Source organism: Schistocerca piceifrons, chromosome 3, assembly GCF_021461385.2.
Source record: "Schistocerca piceifrons isolate TAMUIC-IGC-003096 chromosome 3, iqSchPice1.1, whole genome shotgun sequence".
Taxonomy (NCBI): domain Eukaryota; kingdom Metazoa; phylum Arthropoda; class Insecta; order Orthoptera; family Acrididae; genus Schistocerca; species Schistocerca piceifrons.
The window spans coordinates 557,111,450-557,126,306 of record NC_060140.1 but is presented as its reverse complement, the minus strand read 5'-3'; the positions used below and the strand labels follow the sequence as shown (position 1 = coordinate 557,126,306).

Here is a 14,857-nt window from a genome sequence, read left to right as displayed (position 1 = left end):
TCTTGCGGTCGACTGTATCAAACGCCTTAGAAAGATCCAAAAATATGCCTGTGACACACTCATCTTTATCAAGAGCATCAAGTACAACTTTTGTCAATTCTACTGTGGCTGGCTCCATATTTTTGCCACTTCGGAAACCAAACTGTGGTTCGCTTAAAAGATAGTATTTATTCAAGTAATTCGTTAATATGTCTTTCATAATTGCTTCTATTATTTTTTAGAATATTGACAGCAGCGAAATTGGCTGGTAATTTTCTATGTCTTCTGCATTATCTTTCATAAGCAAAGGTACAAGTATTGCCTGTCTTAACTGCTCTTGAAATGTTCCTGATGTGAAGGATTCATTTATTATATTTGCTAAGGGGCCTTGTATAATCCCAATGCAGTGTTTCAGTACACACATTGGTACTTTATCTAAGCCTACTGACCTTTTATTTTTTAGTTTTTGAACAGTTTTATTGACTTCATTCTTTGTGGTTGGAAGTAACATCATTGTACTTAGTGCAACATTATTTACAGGTGCTATATTTGTTTTGCAGAATTTTTGCTGTAACTTCTCTGCAATACTTGAAAAGTGCTCGTTTACATAGTTTTGCTAATTGTTGTGGATCATTTATTACCTTATCCCCTCCCTTAGCAGTATGTTATTCTGCGATTGTTTGCCACTCCCTGTTTCCTTTTTTATAACACCCCAGATTGTTTTGCCTTTATTCCTTTCACTATATGTTATTTTGTCATTAAATGACTTTTTTGCAGCATTTCCATGGACAGTTCCAAGACTGGTATTGGTACAGAACTGTCGGCAGGGTATTGTCGAAATATGAACGAAACTGTTCCATACCAGAATGGAAACTCTGGTAATCGTGTGGGTTTGCACTAAATCTAGCTTTTCCCTATCTGGTCAAATTACAAAGTCATATATTGATCACCACACACTCTTACTTTGATGTCTGCAAAGTTAACGAATCGTCTGATCACATACGTGTCATGTGACACACTTAACGATTTCGTTACTGTGCTGGCAAGATCGCTTGCTGTCCAGCGCTCATGTGTGTACTGTACATAATCATCACTGTTTATGAAACTGTCAAAAGACAGTTTTAGCTTAATTTTAACATCCAAAAAGTCAGTTTCTTCTGGTTTCCTATAGTGCTTTGCAGGGTATCCCTCAAATCTATCACAATCCCATGTCTTCTTCTAACTCTTTCCTTTTCTGTTTTACTTTCACTGCAAGTCTTTTGTGAAGTTAGATCTCCAGATCAGTTTCCTCTTTATGAAAAAGTTCAGAAGATGCCTTACTTCTTTTATTCTTTTGAAAACCTCATATTCGTTTACCTGTTTTCAAATTTAATTCATTCTGTTCTTCCCACAATCCAGATTTCAAAGCTTCCAAAGCAGTTACTGTCCTTCATTAAGATTTCTATGCAGTATGCAACTGCACTAAAACTATCTCAGTCTACAGATCTCTTTCTTACATCAGTTCATGTTGCCCTTATTGTCAGTAATCTTTAAAGTTTTATAAACATGTACTTTGAAATGCGCTCTTTCTTATTTGTTTGGTACAACTTTCTGCTGTAATTATCATAACCCTAAGTAAGTGAAGTACTTGATTCGTTCATATTTCTAATTATTTAGTGCATTATTTGCTATAATTGGTGGTTTTGCTACTTTCATCACATTAGTTTTGAGACTGTTGATAAGAAAGTAGTATCTAACCGATGTTTTTTCTTATTGCACCAACCATTTCCTGAAAATCTTCTTCATTGCATTAATTGAGCACGTAAACTACTTTAACTACCTCTTCTCAAGCTCTTACTCATTCTATATTATTGAAGGCTTCATCTACAAGTCTGTCACTACGAATATCACTGGAGAATACGACAACGTTGTCTCACATCTTTTGTAATATTTATTGTACCCACTTCTTCCTCCTGCACTCTCGCCGTTGCTCTTTGGCCCAGGGTGAAGTTCCATTAGTGTCTTCCAGCTTTCAAGTCATGTTCTACTTCTTTCAAAATTATGAGTAGTGTGTCTATTTCACTTCAGATAAAGCTTTCTCGCAGCCTACAAACAAAACACAATCATCTTGGAACTGATTTTTATCGTTCTTACCATGAACGTCCAGAGCCATCAAACGGCCTGTCTTTCTGCCTTCCCTTTCTGAACCCAAAATGATCCTCTGACAAGGTTTTGTTTTCCATTCGCCCCAGTGTTATGCCTCATATCAGCAAATCTCGTATGATATCTTGCACTTTTTTGGATATGGCTTCTTTGGTATAGGCAGAATGACTCCTAAGTCACATTCCTGGAGATCAAATTTCGATGGCGAGTAATGATAGTGTTTGTGGTGTACAATGTTCTGAAAAATTCAGCATATCAGTCCCCAGTGCCATTATTTTCCTAAAATCTGCTGCGGCATTCTTAACTTCTAACTTTGTAATTCTTCTAATTTATTACACCCGTCCATGTAAGTTTGGGTTTCATATATTTCTTCTATATAATGACTCCAAACCTTTTTCATTGTCAATGAGTCTTAGCCTACCATACTTTCCCACCGGTAACTTCCGTGCTTACTTCATTGATTTTCTTTAGTTTCTTTCTATGGCAAATTTCTAGCTTGTTTTTACATTTATTCTGTCGTTCCAATTCTTCTGCAAACCCTAACAGGGTAAAAGTAGCTTCTATCCAGAACACGTGTTAAAAAAAACTCGAAGCACACTACCTTAGTGTTTAAAGAATTCTGTTGCACAGAGGGAACTTATACTTAGTGGAAAGTCACGGTCGACTTCAGCTACAGAGAAATGAGCAGTGGAACCACTAATTCGAACGAAATAAAATGTTTGTTGCAGTACAATATGAAGGCCATGTTTCTAATTCAACCCACCTCCTGAGCAGACCGATGACCTTCGATGTTTCGTTCTTTAAATGGGAACATGTACTATACTTTGTACGGCGAAAGAAGACGTTGTTACCAGATAATGATTATGAAACGTAAATCTTCTATAGGGCTGTAGCAAGACTGAGGTGTTTTCATAGAGGCGTACACAAAATAATATTATGTTGTTAACTGTAATTCGTGAAACACCTACCCCAAAACCGCTTTGACTGCGAGGACTCTTATTTCGCCATAAGGATATAAGCAAAATAGTGATGCAACACTGTCGAGTATTGGTGTCTACTGTATTACATCACAGCAGAGACGTCTTCAGATCTCGTCGAGATCGTTAGGAGATGGAAAGGTAGTAGTAGAGGTGAACTAAACACAAATTTTTAGTGGGAACCTAGTTTATTTTTCGTTGGTTACAGTCAGTGGAGAAGGGTCTCTAGTGGAGCTGTTTCTTGCTGCGGGAAGCGGCCAGCACATCCTCGAGGACGGACAGGACGCTGTCGAAGGTCTCCTCACTGGTGGGGATGATCTGGTCGGCGGGCAGAATGAAGCCGTAAAGGCCAGTGTCCCTCAGCTCCCACACGAACGAGTAGCGCAGTCCCAGCGCACCCATCGACCAGTCGATGCTGGTGCCAGCCGCCGGGTCTGCCAACCAGAGAGAGACATATTCAGACATCTGCTCTTCTGCCCTTCTACTCAGTGGTCGGTAGTCCATCGTTTCTGCACTGAGCGTCTTGTAGATAATCGTAGGTAGCTGTATTCACAAGGCATTCATATGGTATCCCATAAAGACTATGAACAGAAACTCAATTCAAGTAAAAACAATACCACAAATAATAAATTTTATTCCAAAGTCATTGATGAAGTTCTAAGTAAAAAAATGAAGAAGCAAGTCAGAACCCTACTTTACGCAGTGAACAACATGGATAGACCGAAAAGGAAAAGGTGCAGTTTACCTTTTGTGGGAAAAATTTCAAAGCAGAGAGGTACAAACACACAAATCAGGAACAAGGAAAACTTAGAACGTAATCCGAAAGAATTAGCAAATTATGTGAATACCTACTTTAGCAGCATTGCAACGAACTTACAGAAAATTTTCCAAAAGATGCTAATCAACCAATACAGAAGCATATAGCAAACTCAATGGTATTGCTTCCAACTACTGAGGAGGAAGTATGCAATGGTGTAAGACAATTAAAGAATAAAAACTCAGCAGGTTTAGATGAAATCCCAATGTGCGTGCTGAAAAAATGCATAAACTGTATCGAAGCTCGACTAACAGAAATCACAAATGAATCCTTCAAAACTGGTTGCTTCCCTGACTATCTAAAGCATGACAAAATTTTACCAGTTCACAAGAAATGTGATGTGGAAAACGTTGAGAACTACAGACCAATAGCCCTATTGTCATGCTTTTCCAAAGTGATAGAAACAATAATGAAAAATAGGCTTCTGAGCTATCTAAGTAAATTCAACCTCCTATGCAATGACCAGCATGGTTTCAGGCCTGGTAGAGATACAGAATCTGCAATAGTACAATTTACAAAAACAGTTTTAGAAGCATTAGACGAGAATAGCTATGTAACTGGCCTTTTACTAGACCTGTCTAAGGCATTTGATACAGTTGACCAACAGAAGCTGTCGCATAAATTAGAGGCACTAGGAGTAAGGGGAGTGGTTCTCAAATGGTTTCGTTCATATCTAGAAAACAGAGTACAGTCAGTAGAGATAACACATGTCTCCAGTGGATCAAAGTACATTGAGAAACATATATCTGATCCACAATATATCAATATTGGGGTCCCTTAAGGAAGTGTACTAGGCCCTGTATTATTTCTGGTGTTTATAAATGACTTCCCGCAACATATCAGCCATGGAGAGAAGATATTGTTTGTGGGTGACAGCAACATAGTAATCACCAGTAAGACACCAGCACAAATGTTGGGAAATTCTACTGAAGTGCTGAGGGATGTTCACAAATGGTCTCAGGAAAACAAAGTAATTCTCAACGTAAAGAAAACAAATACAATAAGCTTTAGAATGAACAGAAAACAGAGTCCCTTAAATTTAAAACTAGATAACATCTCCATAGATGATGTACCCACAACAAAATTCTTAGTGTTGCACATTGACTGCCAAATGAAGTGGACTGAACATGCTATGAAACTGTCGAAAAAGATATCCACAACATGTTATGCAGTTAGAGTCCTTGTGTCTGCATGAAGTAGTGAATGTTTGAGAACTGTATCCTTTAGTTATGTTCATTCAGTAATCAGTTATGGTATTATTTTCTGGGGAAACACTCCTCAGAATTTACAAACAGTATTTAAAATACAAAAGAGAGCAGTAAGAATTATAACAAAAAGCAGTAAGCGGGCCCACTGCAGGGAACTTTTCAAAATGTTAGAAATTCAAACTGTTCTTTGTTAATTTATATTCCAAACCATAGTGTACATCAAGAAAAATATAGAAAATTATAGCACGAATTGCTGTTTTCATAACTACAGTGCTAAAACAAGTCACTGTCTTCACTTAGACAGGAAGAATAAACATAAGACTCAAAATAGCTTCTTGTATGAAGGTGTAAAACTGTATAATAAACTACCGCAGACAGTAAAAGAAACATATAACATGTACCGCTTTAGGAAGAACATTAAATTGTTTTTCCAGGTACACTACTTTTACACTGTAGTGACTTCCTTTGTACAAAATGATTGTAAATAGTTTTTGTTGCACAATATTTTGATAAGGAGCAAAAATGATTGTATTTATACGTCACAATGTTTAGCTACATGTAACAACAAACTGTATAAATATATGAATGTACGCAACTGACAACATCCATACATTTTAAAATGTCCACGGATGGCTAAATAAATAAATAAAAATAAATAAATAAACAACCTAAGCAATATTTTAAAATTATAGGGTTTCTCAGTACTTTCCTACGTCCCACAGAGAGTAAGAAAGATGCCTATTCAATTGAAATCATAAAGAACCAGACATCGTGGAAGGCAGTACTTGTAAGATCATCAGCAGAGAGTATCAGTGTCGCTGTATTGGACAGAGTGGAAGGTCAGTCTGCTCTAGGCTCAGAACACGCCACAGAATTTGGAGATTAAAGAATGCAGATTCAGCCTTTGCCAAACATTGTGTGAATGAAATCCACACACACACACACACACACACACACACACACACACACACACACAATAGATTTAGAAGTCCTACATATGGAAAGAAAGAGTGTGAAGCTCACGCGGTTACATATTCTAGTGTTACGAAATACGTAGACTGAATTAGTAGACGCAATTGTTTTTCACCACTCGTAGACAACATTGCAACTCCTACATAGAAGAAGAAGAAGCTTGGTGCCTTCATTAACAAATCAAAAATTTGCTTTTATGTACATAGCTCTATTCAAATGTGCGTTTAGTCGTTTATTGTAAATGCTGTGCGAATGAATTTCGTAAATGCTGTTTTAAAGAATTTTTGTAAATCCACGTGTAATTTGTCAAAATTGTCAACATACGTAACTTTAAGTCATGAATCGAGAGATTTAAAAAGCTGACGTGTATATCTTAGCTTCTTTCTCATTTTCGGGATCAGTTATGTGTTAGAAAATAGCCTTATAACCCGAAAACTAGGTCGTATAGTAATAATAAAATTTGTGAAACAAGGCTAAAAATGTATTACGTTTAGCTAATGCAATGTACGCTGATGAGGAAAAACGTTATGACCACCTGCTTAATAGCTTGTTTGTCCGTCTTTGGTACGAAATACATCATTGATTCTGCATATCAGGGATCCGACAGTTTGTTGGTAGCTGTGTGGAGGTATGTGGTATTAGATATCTACGCACAAGTTACGTAATTTGCGTAAATAACGGGCCGCTGATTTTCGTACGAGGTGATAGCGTCCGGTAGCGATCCACACGATATCCATAGGGTTTACATCAGGCGACTTTGTTCGCTGAGACATCAACGTGAGTTCACTACGATGCTCCTCAAACCACTGTTGCACGGTTCTGGCAGCGAGACGCGGACAATTATACCGCTGAAAGTAGACATCGCCGTCGGGGGAGAATCAAGCATGAATGCAGATGGTTCGCAACTGTCAGCTTGTCTTCAATTACTACCATACGTCCCAAGCAGGCACAGAAGAACGTCTCCCATAGCATAATACTGCTCCCACTAGCCTGCGTTAATTCCGTGGTGTACGTTTCGAGCCACCGTTCACCACGATGGCGGGGTTTGTGGAGACGACCAGTGAGACACGTTTCCATTGATCGCCGGTCGAAACGCGATGATCTCTGGCCCACTGCAATTGTAATTGACGATGTCATTGAGTCAACATGTGAACACGTAGAGATGGTCTGCTGCGGAGCTCCATCTTCAGTAGTGTACCATTAACAGTGTGCTACTGGGCACAGATACGGCAAATCACTATCTACCCCACTTTACAGATCAGGCAAGCCACCTAACCCACGTTCTCTGAAGAGTCGTTGACGTTTAACCATTTATAGCCTAGTGGTAGTTTCATTGTCCTTCTGCCTCTTTCCCCAGATGCTCACGACAGTACCTCGTGAGTATTTGACTAGCTTCGCCGTTTTAGCGATTCTCGATAACAGGCTCCGCGTGATAATAATGTGCCATATGTTAAAGTCACTTATCTCAATGGATTTTCTCACTTACAAAACATATCGTCGATAGGGCAATGCCCCGTCCGTGTCTGCTCCTCTTACATACTTTTTTACCACGTCGTGTGCCCGTGACGCCACAAAGCGGCATCCAGCGTCGAGGTGTACAATGGTCATAATGCTTTGGCTTATCACCGTATAATGTTTCACCAAAAACCCACAGCTGAATCAATGAAAATGAATAAGAAAATTTAATATGTGCACAGTTGCTAACGTTACGGTTTAGGCAATCCTGAACAAATATCGGCGTGTACCATCAGTGGTGAGGGCAGCAAACTCACACAGAAGACGGCCCCATACGTACACGTTGTTCATTGTACTGATTCAGGTGGCGGCCGGCCTGTGTGATGGAGTCGTGTCAGGGACCTCTGAGCGTTGACGACAGTCCTGAGCTGCGCGCACCGATTGCCGGCTTTTCGTTTGTTTGCCACTTCTCGGTGTTACGCACAGCGAACGGGGACCGCACGGAAGTTATGGGGCAGCGGTCATCGGGGACAGGCTCTCTCAATCTGTCGTTACCACCATGCCGTGTACCGAATACAGCGCCCAAACAGAAGCTGTAGATTCACCAGCAAAGGTAGGAACGTGTCAGCTTGACATTTTCTCGCTGGTGTGTGTCTGAAATTCGACTATCCAGGGACATTAAAATGATGCTCAACTAAGGCTGCTACAGGAGGCTGTCTTCCACGTCATGTTCATGTTGTCCGTGGAATTTTTTGATGTTGCCTACAGTACGTAAGCTGGTCTCTCCCACAAGTCTGGGACCCTGTTATACATGTCAATCTCCTCCTCGTTCACTCTTGTTTGCGGAAATTAGTATTAAATGTCAGTTGCCATGTACTGGCGTCTGTAATCACGTGTTTAAGTGTTGCAAGGAACTAACAAACTCTATTGAGAAGTAGAGATTTCCAAGTGCCTCAGGTTACGGTTGAACATACCAGACGTTCTTTTGTAGAGTTGTATGTGAACATAGTAAGTATAGTGCACCAGTGGCGTTAAAATACGAAGGCTCTCTAGTTTGTCCCAAGTGAATTGATGTACACGCCATTTATGCTCTTGTGTGAATATTCACTTCAAAGTGTTTGCTTAAACATTTGTCTCAATATTTTGAGTTTTAATATTGGCCATTAGCACTCAGTTATCTTCTTTCCTGTATGATTGTGCTTTGATAACATGTCTGTGTATGTTTTTATTATTTGTTGTTTTAATATAAAGTTCATGAGAGATTAAAGACATACGTTTTCATGTCAGTTATAAGACTAAAGATTCGTTGTCTTGCAGCTACACGTAATAAATATAGTTCGAGACCTATATGCTTTTATCAGCCAGCATGAATTCGTTCTTGCAATAATGTGTGAAGTTCAGTTTCGGCTTCTATTAATAAATGATGAAAAATTGGTTCAGTAACGGCACCGGCATCTTGCACTCTACACTCCCACATTTCCTGTCGTTTCATCCCTACTATTCACACAAAGTGCCATATTTAAATCATGATGACTTCAGACCATGAGGTTTGGGCTACCGTATGATGCAGCGCTTCATGTTAGAGTATACTTATTCCTGCCTAGGTATTATTCTCAGCTGAAACCTGTTTCACCAGGGACAAAATGATCAAAAGTCGCAATAATCAGTCAGTCATTGACAACGGCCTCACTACGGTTGTGAAGAGGCGTCAAATAAATTTACAGTGGACGTAGTAACGCAGTCAGTCAGTAGATCGGTTTCTGTTTCAATCCCATTTCACCATACCAGTGTACACTGTATGTATGAGAGAGAAAACTCCTTCCGTATGTGTATCTGATTCCATCAAGACGGAGGCCCTCCGAATTTGCATATCTTAAAAAAATGGCTCTGAGCACTATGGGACTTAACTACTGTGGTCATCAGTCCCCTAGAACTTAGAACTACTTAAACTCAACTAACCTAAGGACATCACACACATCCATGCCCGAGGCAGGATTCGAACCTGCGACCGTAGCAGTCGCGCGGTTCCGGACTGCGCGCCTAGAACCGCTAGACCACCGCGGCCGGCGCATATCTTTCTCATAAGTACAAGAGCCTGAGGTTTACACTAAATTCTTTGAAGTGCACATCTTTCCAACGCCATCTCCTCTATTTTTACCAGGTGAACAATTCTTTGCCGGAAAACTTAACCAGCTTTCAGTAAGAAGGACTAAGTTTTTACTAGATTTCTATCCTGACAATTCCTTCCACTGACGATGATACCACTGGAAAACGTTTTTTTTTTTTTTTTTCATTTATTCAGATTTTCCGGCACTACATCTTGTTGCACCTTTCACCAACTCATTTGCTGCAGGTTATTGCTATGTATCAACGTCCCACTGATAAAGGGAAGCCTACTACAGGTATACGGAATTCCTATAACTACATATTATACGTGTATGTTGTAAGTTGTATGTTGTGCTTTCTTCACGTTGTATAGTTAACCCCCGGCTCCTTACTGTAGGGGCCGTGAAAGCCGGTCGACTGGGCCCTACGTCTCGGTTGTAATGTCGCACTACGCGCATTGTCCGCCAGCGTCATTCGAACAGTGAAACAAACATAACGATTGTAACAATGAAGTCTGTGAACGCAACAATGGCAAGGCCAAATTATTCCATTCCACAGCAAGGACGATTTGTATGCGTGTGCAGAGCCCGCTAGTATTGTTCGGAGATTGTTTGAACAGAAGTTTCCAGGTCCTCGAATTCCGAGTCGTGATGCAGTTCACAAATTGGTGAATAAATATCTTCATGGAACAGGAAGCTTTCATGACAAGAAACACAGACGACCACATACAGTGTTCACTGCCCATCTGGATGACATAGCATGTCATCTGTAAGATAAAAAACCTCTTAGACATCTTTCACAGCAAACGCAAATTTCTTGCATCTTCGAACAAAGAGCTGAAAAGTTACTTGGATTAACGACCAATAAAGTACAGTAATGCAAGAACTTAAACCTGGTTGTCCTGTGCACGGAGTTAGGTTTTGTGAATGGTTTCGGAATCAAGTGCTTGACGGTGAAACGCGTTCTTACCTCATTCTGTTTTCAGAAAAGCCTGGTTTTATTTGCACGGGTTTGTTAATTACCAAAACTGTCGACATTGGAGCGCCAATAGACATGTTCTGCGTCCTGAGAAACTCTTTCACGACCAGAAAATTGTAGGGTGGTGTGCAATTAGTGATGACTGAATAATAGGCTCAGTTTTGTATAATGGCAAAGTTAACGGTGAAAGTGATGTGCAAAACATTCTGCAACCGTTTTTTAATGAATTGAGTGAAAGTGAACGAAACTTCTCGTGTTTTCAACATGATTCGGCAAAGCTCATACGACCAATGTTTCTTTGCACTCATTTCATGATGTGTTCCGTGATAGACTGATTTGCAACGATATTTGGCCTGCTCGAAATCTCGATTTAATCTCGTGTGATTTCTATTGTTTACGGAGCACTAAACGATAAAGTGTACACCATAAATCCACATAAGCTACAGGAATTCAAGGATAATATCCGCGAGTCAAGTAATTCAGTTTCTAAGAGAGAATTACATCGTGTGATGAATAATTTCTTAAGTAGATGTTAGAAATTCGTGGAAAATAATGACAGACCGACCCAGCATTTCCATGAATTACATAGGCAAGTACAAAATTTATTTAAGTATATTTTACATTTAGTACTGCGTTTGTAGACGCGTGACACGGCATCTAATTCGCCGGGCAACGGAGCGCTTGTTATCCGCCATCTACTTCGCTGTACGTGTGGCCTCAGATAAATGGATCACTCCGTAAGTAAAAAGATCTTTGACTGCACTATGAACGCTACAAATCCAACTTTGGTACCGGCATCTGGTTTTGCACTAATCTGACGAAATTACTGTAGATGCCACCACGTTAATAAGTACTGCCTTATTAAAATAATATCACCTACATTGGCGAAACATACAAATGAAACACTTGTACAGGCCGCTGACTAAACGTGTCAGTTACTCCTCATTAGTTGAAGTAAGCCTGGTGTGGTTTGCTCTTTCTCGAACGAAGCGTCCGTTAAGAGAAAACCGTTTCTAATCGTATGATGCCGGGCGCCACTGCATCTCAAAAAAAAAGGCTCTGAGCACTATGGGGCTCAACTGCTGAGGTCATTAGTCCCCTAGAACTTAGAACTAGTTAAACCTAACTAACCTAAGGACATCACAAACATCCATGCCCGAGGCAGGATTCGGACCTGCGACCGTAGCGATCTTGCGGTTCCAGACTGCAGCGTCTAGAGCCGCACGGCCACTTCGGCCGGCACTGCATCTCATTCGAGAAATAAAGTTCTTATGTCCAGATTCAAGAAATAGAAACATTTGTTCTGACTAAAGTCGTCTGTCGACGAAAAGTATAAAATAAAGACAGACAGATAGAGAGTCTTAGAGAGAGAACACATTCTGTTGGTATGAATCATTTTTTTGTCTTCCATCAACGCGGCGGAGAAAATCACCTCTGTCTAGAGACAGTGTTGTTAAATTAAGTACTTTATACATGGTTGGTTTCGTTAGACATAGTAGTTACCTCACTGTGCGATACTTACAGATAGCGTCGACGATGCTACCGACGGTGTACCGGGTACCGTATCTGGTTGCCAGAACCTGGGCTGCTTTCTCAACAATTTGTTGCTGTAACAGAGAATAATGTCTGCTTAGTGTTGACATACTAGATTATTTTCGAGATATTCCAACAGAAAACTCCAGCCGTATTATTCGTCTTTCGCCCGTAGGTTACCACAGTTAAAGAGTATTACTGAACAGATGCATTTCGCTTTTCATTGTAAAGCATCTTCTGATGCGGTGGATGACCATGCAAACAAACGTATCAACTTATTACCCCTTCATTCAATTAAGTGTTTCTGCACTTCGGCCGAACATACTAAAATATCCATCGCCTTGAGAGTCATACTGTAACTGGTGTGAGTGTGGGTCTAGTGCCGATTGAGACAGCTTTTTAAGTTAACAAAAAATGTAGCGCCACTCACCAGTTCGGCGGCGTTGTCGGCGACGACGCTGGACACACCGTAGGGGTACATGAGCAGCTGCGAGTAGCTGTGGAAGCTCAGGTAGACCTGCAGGTCACTGCCCAGGCCGGTGAGGAACTCAGACAGGGTCTTGGTCTCCACCTCGGAGAACGCCTCCGACCCGGCGAACGCCTCGGAGCACGAGATGGAGCTAGCGCCCTCCTCTGTGAAGATCCAACGACTCCTCAGTCTTCAGCACTACAGAGCGTTCCTAATTAAGAAAGTTCTATTCATTGAGCAAAGCATTTGTTATGGAAATAGACTCGCCATAGCTATTCTTATCTTTCATTCTTCGTGACTGGTTTCGGTGCCGCAGCCACATTCTCACGCAATCATTCCTGCCATCGGCCAAACCGTAAGCCTGGGATCCGGCATCACCAATGGTCACACCGAAACTACTCTGGCATTCCTATGAAATCTTAGTTTAACTGTAGCCGGTTGTGATGCCGCATACAAACTTGATAGTTTAGCGATCGGATGATAAAATCTTCGATATTTATCCAATATCACGGACTTCGAACGTGGTCAGGTGATTGGGTATCGCTTGCTTCTACGTCTGTACGCGAGATTTCAACACTCCTAATCATCTCTTGATCCACTAGACCTTTTGCTTAGTTACACTATGTGATCAAAAGTATCCGGACACCTGGCTGAAAATGACTTACAAATTCGTGGTGCTCTCCATCGGTAAGGCTGGAATTCAGTATGGTGTTGGCCCAACCACAACCTTGATGATAGCTTCCACTCTCGCAGGCATACGTTCAATCAGGTTTTTTAGGCAATGGAAGCTCATTCTACACAGAGTGCTGCACTGAGGAGAGATATCGATGTCGGTCGGTGAGACCTGGCACGAAGTCGGCGTTCCAAGACATCCTAAAGATGTTCTACAGGATTCCTGTCAGGACTCTGAGCAATCCAGTCCATCCCTGGGATGTCATTGTAGAGTAACCACTCCGCCACAGGCCGTGCACTATGAAAAGGTGCCTGATCGTGTTGAAAGATGCAATCGCCATCCCCGAATTGCTCTTTAACAGTGGGAAGCAAGAAGGTACTTAAAACATTAATGTAGGCCTGCGCTGTGGTAATACCATGCAAAACAATAAGGGGTGCAAGTCCACTTCATGAAAAACACGACCACACTATAACACCAACGCCTCCGAATTTTACTGTTGGCGTTACAAACGCTGGCAGATGACGTTCACCGGACATTCTCCATGCCCACACCGTGCTGTCGGGGCACCACATTGTGTCCCGTGACTCATCACTCCACACAACGTTTTTCCACTGTTCAGTCGTCCAATGTTTAAACTCCTTACACCAACCGAGGCGTCGTTTGGCACTTACCAGCGTGATGTGTAGCTTATTAGCAGCCGCTCGAGCATGAAATCCAAGTTTTATCACCTCTCGCCTAACTGTCATAGTGTTTTCAGTGGATCCTCGTGCAGTTTGGAATTCCTGTGTGATGGTCTGGATATATGTCTGCCTGTTACACATTACGACCCTCTTCAACTGTCGGCGGTCTCTGTCAGTCAACAGGCGAGGTTGGCCTGTACGCTTTTTCTAGGGATGTTCAGGAGTGTGGAAATCTCGCGTACAGACGTATGAGACAAGTGACACCCTATCACCTGACCTCGTTCGGAGTTCGTGAGTTCCGCGTAGCGCCCCATTCTGCTTTTTCATGATGTCTAATGACTACTGAGGTCGCTGATACGGAGTACCTGGTAATAGGTGGCAGCACACTGCAGCTAATGCGAAAAACGTATGTTTTTGTGGTGTCCGGATACTTTTGAACAGATAGTGTATATTATGGTAACAGGTCGGCACAGCCTGTGCAATATAGGAACAGGAATCTGTGGAAGAAACGTAACTTTGTTCTCGGGAAACCGTGACTGTGCAATAATGAGCTACTCCTATCGTGTATCGGATGTAGGAACCATGAGCATACGATAAGAAACGCTTGGGCAAATATCGAGACACTTAGAAAGTCATTTTCCCATTGATTCTTATACAACCGGGACAGTGAAAAGTAGCTCTACATGCTAACTTTCATTGATGATTGCCTTAGATGATTTTGTTACTGTTCATGCAGTTAGGTATTGATTAAGCATGAGGAAATAATTTCATTCCATTCTTAGAACAATTTGAAGTGTTTTCGTTTCATTCTATTGAATTGCTTTAGTTAATTTTTGGTGCGAAATATCTGGAGAGGGACTTTGGCTTT

The 14,857-nt window shown here is 41.1% G+C and overlaps 1 protein-coding gene across 1 annotated transcript in view; it reads right to left on the bottom strand.

Moving 5' to 3' along the window:
• Nucleotides 1-3,290: 3,290 nt before the first annotated feature.
• LOC124789841 (zinc carboxypeptidase-like) overlaps nt 3,291-14,857 on the bottom strand; it is a 70,029-nt gene continuing 58,462 nt past the window's right edge. Inside the window, exons 8-10 of the mRNA XM_047257348.1 lie at nt 12,598-12,800; nt 12,157-12,241; nt 3,291-3,532 (exon numbers count right to left, since the gene is read on the bottom strand). Of these exons, the coding sequence (XP_047113304.1) occupies nt 3,324-3,532; nt 12,157-12,241; nt 12,598-12,800 (497 nt within the window). The 3' untranslated portion in view covers nt 3,291-3,323. The remainder of the gene's footprint in view (nt 3,533-12,156; nt 12,242-12,597; nt 12,801-14,857) is intronic.